Source organism: Convolutriloba macropyga, chromosome 14 (genome assembly GCF_964194025.1).
Source record: "Convolutriloba macropyga chromosome 14, txConMacr16.3, whole genome shotgun sequence".
NCBI classification, from domain to species: Eukaryota; Metazoa; Xenacoelomorpha; order Acoela; family Convolutidae; genus Convolutriloba; species Convolutriloba macropyga.
Window position 1 is genome coordinate 39360475 of NC_134481.1, and position 18876 is coordinate 39379350.

At 36.2% G+C, this 18876-nt stretch overlaps 2 protein-coding genes across 6 annotated transcripts in view; both read right to left on the reverse strand.

The window, feature by feature from the left end:
- LOC142353219 (uncharacterized) overlaps positions 1-18876 on the reverse strand; it is a 511758-nt gene that overhangs the window by 124981 nt on the left and 367901 nt on the right. The window lies entirely within an intron of this gene.
- Positions 1-18876, reverse strand: part of LOC142352797 (uncharacterized) — a 36069-nt gene that overhangs the window by 3831 nt on the left and 13362 nt on the right. For all 5 annotated transcript variants that reach the window (XM_075404912.1, XM_075404913.1, XM_075404911.1 and 2 more), the window contains exons 3-4: positions 7265-7435; positions 975-1523 (exon numbers count right to left, since the gene is read on the reverse strand). In XM_075404912.1, coding sequence (XP_075261027.1) covers positions 975-1523; positions 7265-7435 — 720 coding nt within the window. The remainder of the gene's footprint in view (positions 1-974; positions 1524-7264; positions 7436-18876) is intronic.

Here is an 18876-nt window from a genome sequence, read left to right on the forward strand (position 1 = left end):
AGGTCATAAAAAGTTTCAGCTGCCCCGTGATGAATTCTAGCAATTTCAACTAGGCTCACTTAGAACACATATGTATTATAATTAAAGCACTCAAGGAAAAGAAACTCTGAAAACAGAAGTCAAATTGACGCACATGAAAACTCTAAACACCAATTTCTGACTCCACTTTAAAAGTAGTTTGAAAAAATCATGCCTTAAACCTACTCTAATTTTCGCGCCCTTTAGTACTTCAGCGTGACTAAATCAGCACTCTAATTTAACCTCTCCTCTCCTCTCTCGCCGAAAAAAGAGTGAACAGATCTAAAACATAGCCGGCAGATTGCGGGAATAGCTGCGAAATAGACTTGCGTGCCGTAAATTACAGATGGAAAAAGATACAGAAGTGAGTTGATAATAGTTATCGCCGCCGCCTATAAAATTTACAAGTTTATTTCAAAGGAGGTTGTTTTTGGGTGCAAAAAAAGTTTCCCTGTCGCTTCTCGAACCGGCGATCTCCGGATTAACAGCCTGTCGCCTTAACCACTCGGCTGTCGGACCATACAATCTGTTTTCTTTCAATCAACTTTGTCTTAGGAACAGATTCTGTTTCTGAATAACCGCAATTTAGGTCACGCAGAAAGCGTGAAATCAAGCGCGAAAAAGCCATTTAAGCAGTGACAGAATGTTCTAGAACAAATGTAAAACGAAAATAAAGCGTCAGACGACGAAACAAAAAAAAAACCAAGAGCACCGCAATATAGCTACGCTCAGTTTACAGCTTCGCAGCTATAAAAAAGACAGCACACCAATACAATCCAAATCCTTTTGATTGTAATAGAAAACCAAGAGAAGGGCAATAATAGCATCCGCTATCGCTTCGCGGCTATTAAAAATGGCAATGCTGGTTCGGCGAGCCTTTTATTACCCCGCAAAAAACGTAGGAAGAGATGTATACATGCACACTATTTGACGGGGCACCCGAACAGACTAGATCCCTGATTGCAACTCCGGAGGAGTATCTGTTGGCGTTGCATCTGGGGAAGTCTCCGCACCATGCTCCGAATCCGGTTTCACTGGTGACGTCTCGTTTGCATCCGATGTTGACTCCCGCGTTGCTCGCTTTTGAAATGGATCCACAAAAGACGTGAGTAGTGCGAGGAAAACAAGGACTACAAGTAGTATAAAACTATTCACAATGATAGCTGTGAAACCCAATCGGTTGAAAACGAAGGAGCTTATCGCCCACGTGGTTCCCCACGATATCTGTTTGAACACTGCAAAAATGTATCCATTCATACGAGTGAAGTGTGCTTCCTCGACATTACACAACATAAGCATTGGTTGAAAACAAGTGGCGACTCCAACAGTACAGAATCCGAGGAATATGAGATAATCGTGGTACAACTCAAATATCTGGTATTGGGTACAAAAAAATGCCCCACAACAGCCAAAAATTCCAATAAAAAGGAGGCATAAGTGGACAAGAAGTCGATTTTTGGGGAACTTTCCCAAAATCACTGCTGTTCCTAAGTCAAAAACGTCACCTGAAAAATGCAACGTTTGATACTTCATGTCACTGAAGATTTCTAACTAGAACCAATATTATTGTCAAAAATAATAATTGTGGTTTCTGCGAAATTCAGCATAACAGCATTAGGCCACAGCGGCATGTTCTCAGCTGCCCTTGTTTTTAGCGAACAGCGTTGGTCTTTTTGGTGATTATGGCCACTTTTGCGTCTAACTTTCACGTGTTACCCTTACTGCAGCCAAGATTGGTCATGCTATTATTGATCTGAAGGTATGGTTCAGTGAAAACTCAAGCTCAGCCTCGGGATCATTCTTGGCCGCAATGATGGAACCACGCTAAAGTTTCAGACGCAAAAAAATAAAACATACCCGGCAGAACGCCAAAAAAATAGCCACCATTGATTCCCATAACCCCGATTGGGATTGAACGAACAGACAAAAATTTTATTTTGTAGTTAGACATGCTCCTATTTCTAACAGAAGATGAAAGGATAAAGGGTCTAGTATCAATTCCAATGAGCATTAGAGATAGTAACAAAGACTTAACAAATTCAAGTATCATGTAACTAAAATTGGGCTTTATGGGTTTATCCCGTTTCTTTTTTCTTTCTCGTTCTCGTTATACTCACTCTATTTAGTTTAGATTGCTTTGCTGAGCATGAAACTAGCCTAGAGAAGTCAAAAAGATTTTATGCAAAATGTTTATCCCGTTTCTATTTTCTATTTTGTTTTTCGATACTGATTCTGTTTACATTAGAAGTCAAAAAGAGTTCATGCAAAAGTTACAGCGAAGCATATTGTTATTCGACGAAATAAAAAATAAGGACAATTCCTGATATACAATTCAAGAGATTTTTCATTTACTAAACAAATAATTAGACCTAAAATGGACTATGAAAATCATTTAGAAAAAAATCATATCCAAAAAAAACGAAAAAAGAAACATCGCTCTCAGAATGCAACATATGAACAAGAAACCACTAGCGAGAAAGCGAAATTTGGCTAAGCACTGTTTTCTCGCTCTACTTTAAAATTAGAGCAAAAATCTTACGCAAAACCACTTGCTTTTTCGCTCAAAGTCCTGTTTCAGCGTGACCAAAATAAATCACCATTCCAATTTGACTCCAAAAATCATCAAAATGTGTGAACAGATCTTAAAAAGTCAGCGCCCGAATACAGTTCAATTTCATTGATTTTTTTAAAAAAGAGGAGTACAATAATAGTACAAAAGAGGAGTAATAATAATGATGAGGGCATCTATTAACAAAATTTGCTTGAATTTAGTTACATGAATATCAGTATTCCAGGCTTATACGCCCAGCAAAAGACCACAGGATAACAAGCGATCACAAAAAGTATTTCAAACATAGCTGGCAGATTGCCGAAAAATAGCTGCGATGGCTTTGTCAATTTGCAAGACTGAATATGAAAAAAGACAAGGAAGAAAAATTAGTTTAACTAATTGCTGAGATGCCATATTTTGTAAAAAGAAAACCCATAACCTGTGTTTTTTTCTATTAGCTGCTCTCAAATAACTTTCATTCAGAGTGACATATTTGTCTTGATCTTATCTCCTTCAATTAACGTAAGCAAAAATCAATTTACTAGCGAGGAGCTCATTCTAAGGACGAAAATCATTTTTAGAGAAAGTCATTGTTGAGCGTGAAGTAAGCGTGTGACCAATTACTTAGAAAGGCGAATGAACAAAAGTTCCTCCAATGATAGTGAAAAATGACGTCACGCACGCTCGCACGTGCCCAAATTGCATGAATGACTGAAAACAAAGCAGACTTGAAAGGAGTGACGTCACAGGTTCGCAGAATTGAAATTCAGCCAAAATTAAGCCACTGCAGTCAAATCCTAATTTTGCATTAAGCTAACCCCTCTTTGACATGACATTACTTTCGACCAATTTTTTGAAAGGATATGTTCAGCATTGATATGATTTAAAAAAATCAGAAAAACTGCGTATTCCTTGAGAAACAAAGTGAAAATACCAAAACCCAAAATTTTGTGACAAATCAGATCACCAAAAAAGCGAGGCATATCAATGAAAAATTTTTGAAACCCGACAAAGCAGTGCTACTGGACATACATTAGCGTTTTCAAACTTACCAAGATAAACACTGACGAATTTGAAAAAGCAACTGGGAATATTAATTGTCTTCCTAAAAGTCTTCCCCGAAAACTAGTAAATTAAAGCAGTTAACAGTTACAGCAAAGGCCGCTTCATAATTTTGAAAATACCAAAGGAATTGAAAGATTGAAAATAGAAAACAATGCAGAACAGGTAAATTTCGCTATTAGCTCTTGAGGGGTCATCAAAACAATTTAGCCATATTACAGTCAAAATAAAGCGCATAACAGCAAAATTTAAATTTCCAAACAATTTTTCGCAAAATGTCAAAAAATTGTTTGAAAAAATTTTCATCAACTTAAAACAGTTAACGCCAAAAATAAATTAAGAACCAATAAGTTGAAGATAAAATCTCAGACGTCGCACGAAAAGGCTTATTTCAAAATTCAAAAATTGGACAGAAAACTGCAATAATTGGATTATAGTTTTAAAAAAAAACATGTCAAACAGTGGGGACAAATGCAGTGCATTATTTAAAACAATGCCGTTGCCATAAATACTGATTACATGAAGGTCCGTTCAAACAGCTAAAATACAAAATTAATCAGACAAAATTGAGAATGAAGAGCCGATTTTGTCATTGCAACACATTGTAGTCTTAAAAGACACTATACAATCATCTGGTGAGGGTCAAAAAATAATTCAACTACAAGGAAAAAAATACAACAAGAAATTAACTTCAACAAAAAAGTCCAAAAAAACATCCCCAAAAAGGCGGTAGATGCGTACGGCTTAGCTTCGGAATATGCCCACAAACGTAAAATGGACGAACGAAAACCTGAAGCAGGCCAAACGTTTATTCTACGATCTTGGCGGTTGCTCTGATGTCCCAGGAACTGTAATAAAAAAGTGGCAAACCTTAACAGACAGTCACATATTTTTGTCTGTCGTACATTCACTATGTTTCACGACTACTAACGAAAAACCACTAAGAGGGCATAGGGTATCATCAAAAAATTCCATCTTCCCCACAGACTGATGAGACTCCAAATTTTGTAAACTTAATTTAGGCGAACAAAAATCAGAGAATAAAAATTTATCTCTTCTATCAATTAACTTAAAAGATTTTCTGAACTTTGGATTGCTGTTAAAAAACAATTTAAATCGAAAACCTATTTTTTTAAAATGCTCTCGAAGTCCTATACGAACTTGAGGCTATTCCGGACCTAACAAGTCAATAACAAAATAAAAAACGGCGACACTCTCATATACGAACTCAAACTATTCATTTTTGACCCAAGGTCGTTTCATACACTCAATGTTTTGGTTACTCGGTTTTCCAGAGGTTCAACTCTTGAAACCCGAGGAGTAGCCAAGAACTATGAACGCAGCGAACATCAATCTGCATGCATTATCTAATCTTGACCACGCTCTGATTGAGATTTCATTACTACTGTCTATATGAAAAATAGACGAAAGATTCCACTTAAAAAAAGCATTACATATTTGATTAATACATCTGTGTTCGATTCAATCTTGTTTCATGAACAAATTCTTCAAAAGCACTCGGAGTGACTGGAGAATGAATTGACTCAAAAGGACTACGAAGTGCTAAATCGGTAGGACAGCTCCACCATATAAGAACCCCAAGCCAAAACAGATGCATTTTGTGTGGAGATTTAAATATTGATCATTCAAAAACAAAAGCAAAACTATCGACGTTAAAAAACGTTCTCGGAGGGTATGATCTTAACAACTTATCAGTGACAGGATTCATCAGGGAGACCATTAGTTCTCAAACAAGAAATGATGTAGTCTACTGATCACAGTAAAAGCAAGAGACGTTCTAAAATCTACAATAACTGATGACTACACTACAAACTGAACTAGATGAGCAAACGAAAGAAACAGGGTTAAAAATGAAAGAGAACTACAGAAGTTGGGCTGTTCTAGATAACAATTCTGTGTTAGAAAGCTGGTATTTAAACTGAAACACAAATTACAATGTTTCTAAAGATAACTTTTGTCTCCTGGAGTGCGACTCAGCATTTAAAAAAATTAAACTATTATTGATAAAATAAAACATTATGTGCCAGAGAAAAAATCAAAGCCTCTCAGACATAAGACATGGATTGATAACCTTATTGAAAAACCTTGAAGCAGAAAAGCAAAACTTTTATCAAAGATACATGCAATAGAAAACAAATGACAAAAAAAGATTTAATAGAATTTGTTACAGAAGAAAGCTAGAAAAAGAAATTTTTATCAAGTTTTTAGTTATGATCGCAAAGCGTACTACCGAAACATTCTTCGATAGATTTTTCAATGATTTTGTGTAGAAACATGCTATTGACTTTTGTTTTATTAATTTCTTCTGGACCCAATTTATCAGCTAAATTTTTTTCAATTATGAAAAATTGATGAAACTTTCAGTCTCTTCCTGTGTTAAAGTAGCTTGTTGTTGTTTTTGTGTTTCTCATAAACTTTTGATAAAAACAACAACAAGCTACTTTAACGCAGGAAGAGACTGAAAGTTTTATCAGTTTTTCATAGTTAAAAAAAATTTAGCTGATAAATTGGGTCCAGAAGAAAAACAAAACAAAAGTCAATAGCATGTTTCTACACAAAATCATCGAAAAATCTATCCATGACAATTAAAAACCTGAAAACAGATGCAGCGCATATTATTATGGACTCAACAATTTTATACTGAAGAAAATACAGTTTGCTATTGTTCCGACTCTTACCTATTTGGTCAAATGTTTTGCGAAAAAGCGTTTTCCCGAACTGTCAAAGAAAGCAGTAATCATCTCACTGTAAAAACAGTGACATCCTAAGAAAGCTGAAAATTACAGACCAATCAATTTACTGCCAACAATAGGAAAATTGATTGAAAAATTGGTAAGAATAAATTTCTGGAAAAATTCAAACTACTAAACAAAAATCAATTTGGATTTACTGAATTTATTGCAACCATCAATAGCATCCAGAGCAACTAAAAACTGAAAATAAAAGCAGCGGCCTGAGTCCTAAAAGATTAGGAGTAAGAATACGCAAATTGCTTAACTTCATTTTAAAATTCTACCCTAATTTTGTTTTAGAAGTGCAACAGATGTGTAAGAGAACTGAAGCGATTCTTATCTAGTTTCAGGGACAATTTTTTTGGATATGGAACTTTTTGCTTTGTTTTATTAACAAAACTCGATAGATCTCATAAAAGTCAGAATTACGTTTTGAGGTTTCCCCCTATTTTCCCTTGCTATGATAAGCCACTCTTGATGATCTGCCTAGTAGATTTAATATCACTGTAAATGATTTATACCATTTGTTGCAAACAATTGTACAGCCTACTCGAGAACAATTTATTATTACTTAAAAACGTATATTTTTGATGTCTTTCTTCTATTTTTAACGAAGCAAATAACATCAGTTGTTAAAATTCAGAAAGTGCAGCAGTTCAGGTCACAAAAATTGAAACAAACTTGAAACTTAAAATTGAAACATAAAAGAAATTCAAATAGTAACTAACAAAAGAAACAGAAAACGATTAACACGGCCGATAAAATTTCAGCAAACTTTATTTGAACGCAGTCACAGTTGATCAAACACCAAGCGACTAATAAAAAATCTTTCAAAAGCGTTTCAAAATGTAACAAACTTTATGCAATGATACTGACTAACCGAATCCGTTTGCGAATCCAAGCAGAGTGTTGCTGCGAAAGACAGATGGAGCCACTGCATACCAGGTCTGCAACAGAGTCTGTGACAGTAGAATCATGGATCCAATCAACGCACCTCTCAGTATATGCTCCCATTTTGATAACAGCCAAGATTTTAGTCTACTACAGCAATCTGAAATTAGATTAAGTGAACATAAATTTAAAATATTCAGTTGAGGTTAAATTTAAAAATTATGAGAGTAATGTCGACAAATTGCTCTCGATTGACTGACAGGTTCTCGACTCTATAATAGCCTGCTTCAATTATCAGATGCGTGCAGTAGTTTTGATAAGAGGCTCCAAATGACCTATCCATAGACCCGATCTAGAGCACTGTGTATATTTGACTACTGTATTTCTGGCCTGGTGTACAGAGTTACAAATGGATTAACACGAGGCCAAAGGTTAAAAACAGTCAGACACTAAGTATATGTTAGATAAATCTGGGAAGCCTAAGGCAATTAGAATAGAGCTCAAAACCGAAGGCAAAAACGCCCGAGGCTGAGCTCGAATCGCCGAAAACTTCCCAGAACTAAACTCTATTTTATTTAGACCTCGATTTTGCGGTTCAAAACTCAGAGAATTCGATCGAACCTTATAGTAAGATTGCAATTCTGCATATTTCGAAAGAATACTTTTTTTTCAACTCGTTTTTTAATTTCATTGTTCAATTTCTAGTTCTTTACTCTCTTCCTGCTCGTCGGACAAAACCAGTTCTCGCTCCAAATCGCAATCGTCATCAAAATCTTTGTTTACAATTTTTCGAAAACCTTTTATTGGGAATTTTTGACGTTTCATTTTCAATAACTGTTTAAAATAATCTCCAATGATCGTTTGATATTATTGTAGGAGCAAATGGATAGCAGAAGTTGTCGGCAGGTTCTGTTGTGTCACTCAGTGTTCCTCCTAATGGTTTTAAAAAACAACGGGCAAACTATGAAATTTCTTTAGATTAAATCAATTATAGACCAAACTTCCTGTTTGCCAAAGTTATTTTTTGTGACTGTTTCCTATTTTTAACTATCTCTTTGATTATCTTAGAAAAGCGAAATCCTTTTCGGCAAAAAATGGGTTTCCAATATAAATCTTTCCAAGAATCACGCCTTAGGGCTTCCACGATTTTTTTGAAGATTGCGCAGTTGGTTGCATATTTCTTTAAACCATTTTGTCAGCTTGATTTCAACGAGACACTGAAAAATGACCACAAAACTGATTAAGTTGGAAACCTATTGTGATATCAAACCTGAAATCTTGAAAAAAACCGGACTCATAAAAAGTAGGATATAAAGACCTTGCCTGATCAGCTTTCCAAATTAGTGATAAAGCCTAATCTTGATTTTTATTAACAGCGAAATTCTGGTCGGAAATATCAAGGCAGCTGACCTAAGTCAAGTAGGTTGTCAATATGTCTCAGAAAAGCACGCGGAAAACCTAACCAATAGAAATTTGGATCTATTCTGTTTCGGCCCCCAGCTTAGTGGGCATAAAACTTTTACGCCCCCGCACGTGCTAATTTTTACATAGTAAGGGGAGTAGTAGTGAAAATGCCTGGTTTGTAACGGGGGGGGGGGGACCTGTCCCCCCCGTTACAATACAGGCATGGTCTTTTTTAGGTATCCTCTTAGAATTTCTCTGACTTAGAGTGGAATAAAACTTAGCTGTTTCATTTAGTTCTTCGAACAGTTTCATGCTTTGACTTGAAATTTGTTTTCCCCTTTCTAACCGGGAAAGTTGGTGTGTGTTTGTATAAACAATTTCTGCTTTCTTGTCTCAGCTTATCAAAGATAAAAGTACAAGTGAATTTAATTAGCTTCAAGGCGTTAGTCCAAACTTTAGCTTCTAATCAATAACCGTTAGGAATAAAGGAAATACGGGCTAATTTTGCCCGGCATATTATCAGCACACATACAAAACTTTTACTCCATAAATTTTACCAGTTCTGTTCACTAAATTAACAACATGCAAAAAGTTTAAAGCAAGTTTTTGATTGCTTTTAATTGGAGTCAGTACTAGATTCATATAAAATTGCACGCCGTGCACGCTTGTGAGGAACAACTGGGGTTTCCTCGTCGCTCTCTTCAGCTTCAAATAAAATGAATTCGTTATGACTGGGTGTGCGTGGTTCCTCGCTCACTTCACAGCTATTTACTTCCAACTCACTTTCATTGTACGTGCGTTGAAGGAAACCCCAATCTGTCTCCTTGAAACTGTTGTCTGACCTATCACCCAGCGTGCTTGAATTCAAACTTTGTATTTCCGGGCGTTCGTCGCCGTTACCAAGAGTAGTTTCTGCCCCTTCAGAATTGTTGGTGTTGTCCATATTTACGTCCCAGTTATCCAGAATTTCACGCATAAAAATGTCGTCCACAATTTTGTAGTGGCCAAAAGGTAAGCTTGTTATACCGTCGTCAAAAATAAAGCGTTTATCATCGTAGGCGGACAAACAAATTTTGATCGTGCGTACTGTAAAAATGTCATGTTTTTCTGACGCTATGCGGTAGTTCGGTGCACGTTCAGTTGATTGTTGCTCAAGGACTTTTTTGAAAGACTGGTGATTGAATAAGCGTTGTGTGGAGAGGGATATGCCCTTCATGCTCTTTTTCTGGGTATCTAAATGAGAAAAACAAACATTTTCGCCGTTTTTTACTGGAATTTTCTATGCCCTTTGGTTTTATATTAAAGAATTTTGAGTTGTTTGCTTGGATTAAACATATCTAGAAGTCTCAGAATTTTAAAGAACATAATTGCAAAGTTTTTTTTGGATAAGTAAAACAACTGGAAAAACATACCTGCTGTGATTATGGAGTACATCTTGGATTTGATTCCAACAAATTCTGTCATTACTGATCCTGCCAGTTCATCTTTGAATTTGAGGACTTTCTTTTTATTGGTCGGGTTGTAGAGGCTTGATTCCTTTGGGTAGTTCGAAAAATCGAATTCTTTAGAGAGAGTGAGATTGTTTTTTAGGTCAGCGTAGAGGTCTTCTGTCATAATTGCATACGTCAGGGAGTCTGTATCACTGTACAAAAGTTTGCAAGCAAAGTTTTCTTTCATTATTTTATAATGAAACCTGAACATAAACATTTTGGAGAGATCCAGTATTGTGGCTCCAATGATCAACGGCTTTGACCAAGTGAACTCAGTACGACGAAGAGTTACTGCAGCCAGGTTCGGGTTAAAGATTTTGAACGACTTAAAGTTAAACTTTGAACTTTGTTCTAGCAGCTCTTTCTCAGATCTTACTAGCATGACGTTGGTACGTTTTCTCGGATTTTCACACATTTTCCCGTACACACTATTTATCATTAATTTGAAGCAATTCTCGCCAAATTTGTTTGTAGCCTGCTCTCTCTTTCTGCTATTTAACTCTATATAGGGAGCTAACCAAAATCCTTGCAAGAATCTGAGCACTCGGTGAACTTTAGTCACTTTCAGACCGAGCTCCGAATACAGCTGTAAAGTCAAATAGTGTAAGGTATAGTGGGGCTTGGCAAACATAGTTTGAAGCAGTTTTTTGCTCTTCGTACTAACCCTTACATTCATTTTCTCTCTCAGATTCTCCTGATATTGACTCAACCAGATAACTTCGACAGACTCTCTGGTTGGAGCAAGTGGATAGTCACCTTGAATGTCGTGCAATTCCGGGGGATATTCCAGGTCCACCTCCACGATGAAGCCGTATGGTGAGTCTTCTGGGGTTTGCAACAGCTCACTCAGTGGCATCTCAACGAGTTCAAAAACACCAATTGGTAGACAACAGGTTTGCATTATGCCCCCATAGAGATTATTTGCGTCGATTGTGAAACCGAAGGAACTCTCAACTGTTTTATCAAAATCCTGCAAATATTTGTTGTTAGCTTTGAAAAGTCTACTCGAGTAAACTGAGGACATGCCACCGCGCATAAGATTTTCTGCCATATCAAGATGTTCTCTCTCTTCAAGCAGCCTAACGTTAATGTTACATGTTTTGAGGTATGCATCACCCGCTAAGTTTGCTGCAGAGAAATACTGAGCGCAATCAAGGCCATAAGTTTCATAGCACACTTTGCGAAATTTTTCAAACACACAAGCCAGCAGTTGGGTGTCAGTTGTCAGATACAAATCGTGGTAATCGCCTAATGTTTTGCACTTAAATGTTCGAAAAACTTGGTTAGCATGCGCCAGGTTTTCGAGTGTTATAGAAACTTCACCACCAGCTAACGTGTTTTTCCACTTGTTTAGGGGAGGCAAACGTTTTTCACTGAATCTTTCAAAATTGTCAAAGTAACTGTATGGGTAGAAACTTTTTTGATGCAACAATTTTTATTTGCTTTTTCGCAAATTTCTCTTCGAAATGGTTATCAATAATTTTAAATCCATCTGTGGGCAAAAAAGACACCAATTTTTCAAGTGACATTCCCATGAAACGGAAAGAGTCGAGAAAGCGCATATTTTCGAAAAGTTCAATCACTTCTCCTTTTTTGTTTTTGTACTCGCCAACCTTTACTCTGATTATCAGACATACATATTTTTCGTCTGTTTGAGGGATAACTTGTAGTTTACTATTAGAGCTGCAATATTGAATGGCTTGACATATATGATGCAAGTCATAGTTTGATAGGTTGTGGGCAACCACAGGGGTGAAATTTAGACATCTACGCTTCAAGTTGCATGTGTTGTGCGCCCAACCGAGGAACTCACCCGAGTAGTGGCAATGATCTAACACTTTGATATCTTGTGCATCGAAGTCCAAACCACAGATCCAGCAGGCTTTAACTTCACTTTTGGTTTGATCGAGCTGACCAGTGAAGCTTTTATGTTGTTGTTTTCTGTTGTGAATATCATATGCTAGACTTTCTATTGTTTTGATAAAGTCGGACATACAGTTTGGTGAGCGTACCAATTTGAACATTAGCTGTTTTTGTGTGGACTGTTCAATTGCAGTTATACAAAAGCCCGACGGAACATGTTTTTCAATGTTGTTACTTGAACTTATTTTTGGGTTATTGAATGCTGTGTGCACAGGTAGTAGAAGAGACTCTAGATCGAAATATAACACAATCGGTGCAAAGAACCTGGCTTGAAACTTTTTGAATTTTAGAATGCACGCATTCTCTTTCGGCATTTTGATGTGAACCGCTTCATAGCTGCTACAAAGTTTTTTGTGTCTTTCCATTACTTCAATGTTCGAATTTACATGAAAACAATTTCGGCAAATTTGAGAACGTGAATGATGTTTTCTACCACGAATTTTCTGTACTAAATTTACCAACTCGGTGATGAGGACGTAGTGGAAAATTTTACCGTCGCTTAGTAGCAGAAGATCCACCACAAATTCCTGATCCCACCTCTTGGAAACTCGATACGGTATGAGTTCATCCTTCTCGTTAAGTCTGAAACAAAGAAAAAAAATGTTTTTTGGATCGTAGAAGAATGAGTTGACATTGGTACAGAGGTTGCTAAATCATAAAATAAATTAAAGATTGACTCACCGAAAAACGTTTATTTGGACATCGTTTTCGTTCTCGAAGATACCGATTTCGTCCACAGGCATTGGCATCTGGTGATTACCATACGGTTGATGAGCCCTTGGGTTTTTTGATCCGTACAGAGAAGGACTTCGCTTTGTTCTCCAAGTGGTGTCTTCGTTCACCAGTGGGGGTCCATAGAATAAGTGGAAAGCAGCCGTGTAGCAATACAGAAAGCAGTTTGGATCTTCGTAGTTCCTGATGTTCAGTAGCGATTGCTCTGATTGGTTTTTCACTGGCAAAGCAATGTAGGAGCCAGCACGAATTGGGGAGAACCTTGACAATTTTATCTCGAATGACAGAAGCTTTTCGAAGCGCCATCCGCTTCCATTTGTTGTTATTGTCGAGATACTGTTTATTATTTGTTCAACTTTATTCCAGAACATTTCATCTGTCAGATTCTCCCTGGGTAGACGATGGTCATTTCTGAGTTTATGAAAAAATCGAAGTGTTCTGGTTCTTCTTGTTCAGATACGTCTTTCAACATTTTTATTTTTGCTGCAAATTGAATTTTTTTCGGTCCCGCTTCAGTCTCACTTCTGACGATCTGTTGAATCTCATGTTTTTCATTCATGAGATATTCAAGCATGTCGTTTTCGTTGCCTGACGTGTGCAATTGAATCGACCGTAAGTTTCCACTTATTGATGACATCACGGGTAGGTCACCACTGTATCCATTGTTTCTCCACTGGGGCATTCCGTGATTTAGTTTCATATGATCTTCGAACACTGATTTCAGTAAGAAAGTTTTGCTGCAATAAACACAATGATGAATGGTTTCGGATCCATGCAGCTGCTTTGTGTGGTGGATCATTCCGACTAGCGATGGTGATTCGAAGTTGCACTCATTGCACTGAAGTGGCTTGTTCTGGGTTTTGATGTTGTGTATTGCCTTTCGATGTCTCCTTAAGCTGCGCAAACTTGAAAAAGTTTTCTGGCAGATATCACACGGGCAGCTCATTTCCGCAAATAGCTTTAAGCAAACAGTAGGCAAAGTTTGAGTTTGATCAACTTTCTGATAGCAACCAAATTTTGAAAATGAGTGTTTCGTATCCAAAAGAATGATTGAATAAAACCACTACGCCCAATTCTAACGGTGTTCTAGCTTGAGAAGAACTTACGTAGACTTCAGTCACACCCTCTTTTCTATAAACATTTTGTTCTTATCAGTTCTTTAAATTTAACCTTAACATTTGGCTATAATCTGTGTTCCTTTAGTTTTCGGAAACCTCTAGGACCTCACTCGAAGTTTTTACGATTGATTCGGTACCCAAAGGGAATGGAGCTCAGACACAACCTACTTAAAATCAATTTGAGTTGAATGGTCACCACTCCTTATTCCTAATTCAATTGTTAAACAATCTTTTGATCAGAAGTACCGCCAGTTTATGTTTTACGAGATCAAGCTCTGGGGTGCCAAGGTGCGGCCTACCGCTCGATTGATGTTCCACAGGATCAAAGCCAGCGGTAACAACTGGTTTTCTGTATCGAGTCTGGTTGGAACCCTTTTCGCTAGGAAATTTTATTTTTGTTTGGGGTTTGGTTATATCTGTTAAATATTGGTAGTAAATGTTTATTAGTAGCTGACAACCGGAAGACCACCTACCCTCATTTTCCAAATTTCGCATTTAAGTCACACTTTTCAGTCTCTTTAGTCTATTAACTCTCTTTAAAATTCTAATCGCAATTCCAAATTCTAAGTTAAAAATGGATTCTGAACAAAAATCTTTCTCGTGCCCCTATATCTTCCCCTACAGAAAACATATCATTAAAGAAATAACGGTCATATTCAACGAATCCACCCTCCACAAAAAAATTATACAGGAATTCTTCTGAAAAATATTGAGGGGCTGGTAATGTTGCTCGACTTTGGTGGAAATGAGCACTTCCGCCTGGTTGATCTTATAAAGTACCAAATATTCGTTACCCCTGAAGAAAAGAGGGACACAAGACTGGAAAAACTATTCCATCTTGTGTCAGCACCAATCCACCGCGAGTACTTCTTCGGTACTCGCTAAGTTCAATCCCCTCCCCTTATTTTAGTTTAGTTTTTTTTTATTCTTCATTAAAAATGCTTCGCTTTATTTAACTTCGAAAAAAATGTGAGCTTTCTCTTACACTCTGATTAGAATATATACTAGAGATATATGGTGCTCAAGATTTAGGACCTCATTGAAAGAGGGGAAAACCCCCTTTCTAAGCTTTCTTTTTTGTTTTTCTTTTTCTTTCAGAGGAGTACAATGCGGTAGCCTATAGAGGAGAATTTGGGGTCCAAAAATCTTTAAAAACATTAACAAAATACGTTAAAAACGGGTCGAAAACGGCGGCTACGCATTGTTTTCGAGGTCGCTGATTCCAAAAATCATGTTTCCAGCTCTGTAGGACCTCGGCTTCACCTATTTCTTAAGGTTTCGGGTTTGTATCAACACTTATGCGTTTTTTTGAAATTGTCAAAAATTTAGTTTTGAGTGTTCATTTTCTGGCTCGTAACCCCGTAGGGTGGGTAGGTTGCAGATATAGGGTTGTTTTTTGATGGAATTTTTTCATTTTTGAAAAATTTTGAAAAATTGTCAGATTTTTTAAAAGTTGTTTTCTGTTGAACTGATGTTTTTTCAAAATAAAATGAAAAACATTGATTCCACTGGGTCATTATTCAGACGTTAATTGTTGCACTGCGTCTGTGGAACAACCTGGGGAACAAATTTTTCCTCAAAAAGGAAAATAACTTCGGAAATTTTGATTTGTTTACTGTGCAAAATTATCACAATTTTTTTCATTTTATAAATTTTGTTCACATTTTGTTTAAAGAAATGTTGAATGTATTTCAACAATAGAGCAACAGTATATGCAGTATGTTTTACAGACACCCGCTCACACAAGAGAAGATTTTCTGTTAAATTTTTTCTGAATTTTGCAAAGATTTTGTCATTTTCTCAACTGAGCACCTACTATGGTTTTGTGATAAATGTTAAATTTGTTCTATTTCTTTGATCTTTCTCTTTTTTTTAATGTTTCCCATAAAAATTTACCCAGTGCTAGTCCCAGTAGTATCACCCTGTTGCTTTCCAAAACATTTATTGTAGTGTTTATTCTCAAGAGTTAGCTGCAAAAAAAATTCAAAAGAATGTACAGAGAGTTAGTAAGATTGAATAAATTGAACATTATAGCAGTTTTTCCCTTTAGTATAGTTTCATTCTGTTTATCAAGTTTTTCTCTGGATCCGATTTCTTCAATCTTTGTTAGAATTACTGACAAGTTTTCGTTTTTTGGGTGCAAGACATCGGCATGCGGGTGGAGTCACTTGACTGTCCGAGCAGTTGAGATCATCTACTGATCGAAACACTGGTGTAGTAGGTGTCTCTGGTGGGAAATTCAGATAGTTTTCACTGTCATTAAATTCACAGTCAGGGCTATCAATATTGGGAATTTTCCAGAGAGCCTCGATTCTTTCGAGATCTCCAATATCCTTCTTGATTTTCGTATAAAGGTATTTCTTTCAAGTCGTAGTCGTAGAAGATCTTCCGAACATTTGCTTCAAGAACAGAGGTGTCAAATATAAACTCTCTGGTGTAATTTGTTACAAAATCCAATGTGTACTGGGAGCCTTTTAGTAATGCTTTTTCGAAACGAAATGACTGGATGAAATCTAACATAACTACCGGAAGAGACATGTGATTTGATGTAACCCAGGTATCGTTTGTCCATCCTTGTTCAATAATAACGATTGTTTCTTTCCTGTATGTTTCGTAAGCTATTGTTCTTTTCTCTAAGCTTTTCTCGCTTTTCAGAATAATAACTACTGGAGACATTTTGTTTCTTATTTCAAGAACTGCAACGAAAATTTAACTGTTGAAAACGACAAAGTGCTCAAGGAATATAAATAAGGAATATGTTCACTTTTCAACACTTGCGTATTGTGGTTGAGAACTATATGTCGTAAAGTTTTATTTGTTTATACAAAGTTTTGCACTAAGTGAAACTCAGAACAGGCGTAAACCCAGACTGATAAGCGTTTGCTTTTGGCAAACAACTTAACATAGTGTATTTTATTATCTTAAAGTTTTGACATGGACCCCAGAGATAAGGTGTATTCTGTTCAATATGTTGGATAAAATGCATAAGGTTTTTATGGTATTTGGTCTTGGTATTATCACTCCTGGATCAAAGTTCAATTTCTAACATTTGCTTTTATTTTATTGTATTTGGGTGTCTTGAAAGCTATGTACTGTAGGCTATAGTTAAAAGACGCTAGAGTTTCTTTGCAATAATGCTTTTATATTAATATGATTTAGGTTATGGGGAATTATTATCGACCAATCACATTTTTATAGTGCTCAAAGTCTAGCAGCTCTGTGAGTATGTGTTTTGTAGTACTTCAATTTTATTTCCTTTTCCAACCATTCATTTGATATTATTCTCTTATAATAAACAGTATATCACCTGAGTGCATTAAAATGGAAAAATCTGAAACCCTCAAGAAAGACATAGAATTCTGCGATCAGTTTATTGATATCTCAGAAACTGCAAAAAGAATTGTAAGGGTCTCAACTAAAACCTATGAAACTTCTGGTACCTATGTTGCAATAAAGCTGTTCAGAAGGAACAACCAAAGTGATGATGATTACAAATTCTCCCAAAGAGTAAACCTTTCTCTTTCAGAATTTGATAGACTAGTGGAACATATCCACAGAATCAGAGATCTGATCGATTCAAAGGACACAGAGGTTCCTTTAACAGTACAAACTGAGCCTCCAAAAGTTACATCGAAGGCAATTAAAAGAAAAGAAGGCGAGAACGATAAATTTTCACAACATATTCGTTCAACCAACGATACGAATTCGGAAGACGAGAGTCAACCCCTATCGAAAGTCAAGAACAATCTAGCACACAAAAAGAATTTAGCCTACAAGATAGAAAAATACAATGGCTGAAGCAATGTACGAACGTTCTCCAGATTATTTTCGACAATTTCAAAAATCATTTCGCTTTCTTCTTTTCTTTTGTAAACCAAACTTGGACAAAGATAAAATTGCTAATTTTGCGTTTGCATACCACCAAAAAAGTTCATTTTGTCACAACTCTTCTGTTCATTACCATGTTCTAATTTCATCTGAAAATCTATCGAGCTTAGAAGGAACCGACAGCTCAAAAGCTTATGCAATACCTTGTTTATTTACCTGCTTTAAATGTCTCATTTATGATTTGGACGGGTTCGTTGTTCACGGGCCAATTTTGGAAAAACTTATTGACGCAGTTGACTACTGTCTACAACAACAGAATCTGCACAGAAACTTCTTTTCTATGAAGAAACTACCCAGCATTTGCCATGCTGTAAAGCAAAATGTTCAAACTCAAACTGACTTTGTACCACTTTTGACTAATCAACGCTTTGTGGAGATATATTACAATGAACACTACGCTGAATTTTCAAAAATTATTGATATTATACTTAGTGGCTATGGTTCGCTTAATGTTGACAGTGAAACGTTGTTTGTAAAATTTGTATTTGAATAAAAATACAAAAATTAAATTTTCTTTGAGATCGTTTTTTTAACTGAAAACAGAGGAGTAAAAAAATGAATTATAGCATATGCTTTGCAAATCGTAGTAGGTCATCATCATTCATGTACATTGTGTAAGGGTATTTATTGCTAAAAATAACATGAGCAATATAAATACAAAACAGACCACATAGTTTTGAGTTAGTTTTTTGAATTGGCATCAATGTACACAGTTGACTTACTTCTCCATAGAAACTGTTTAGCCGTCTGTAAACTGCAAAGTAAAATTCCAGCGAATTTCCCAATGGATCAGCAAAATAAATTTTGTCGTTTTTTTTACAGATGAGTAGCCAATGAGTTCCTATAGTTCCAGCTTTCGATGCATTGACTACAATAAAAGAGTCTGCAAATAGCTTAGGAAAACTATCAGCTGGGAATACTCCGCAAAACAGAAATTTTAAATGAAAACATTTGTTGATCAATTTGGCAATTTTAACATTATCAATATTATCCATTAGTCACTGGGTATGTAATAAGAGTGTTTTTTGTGACTTTTCTCTCAGATG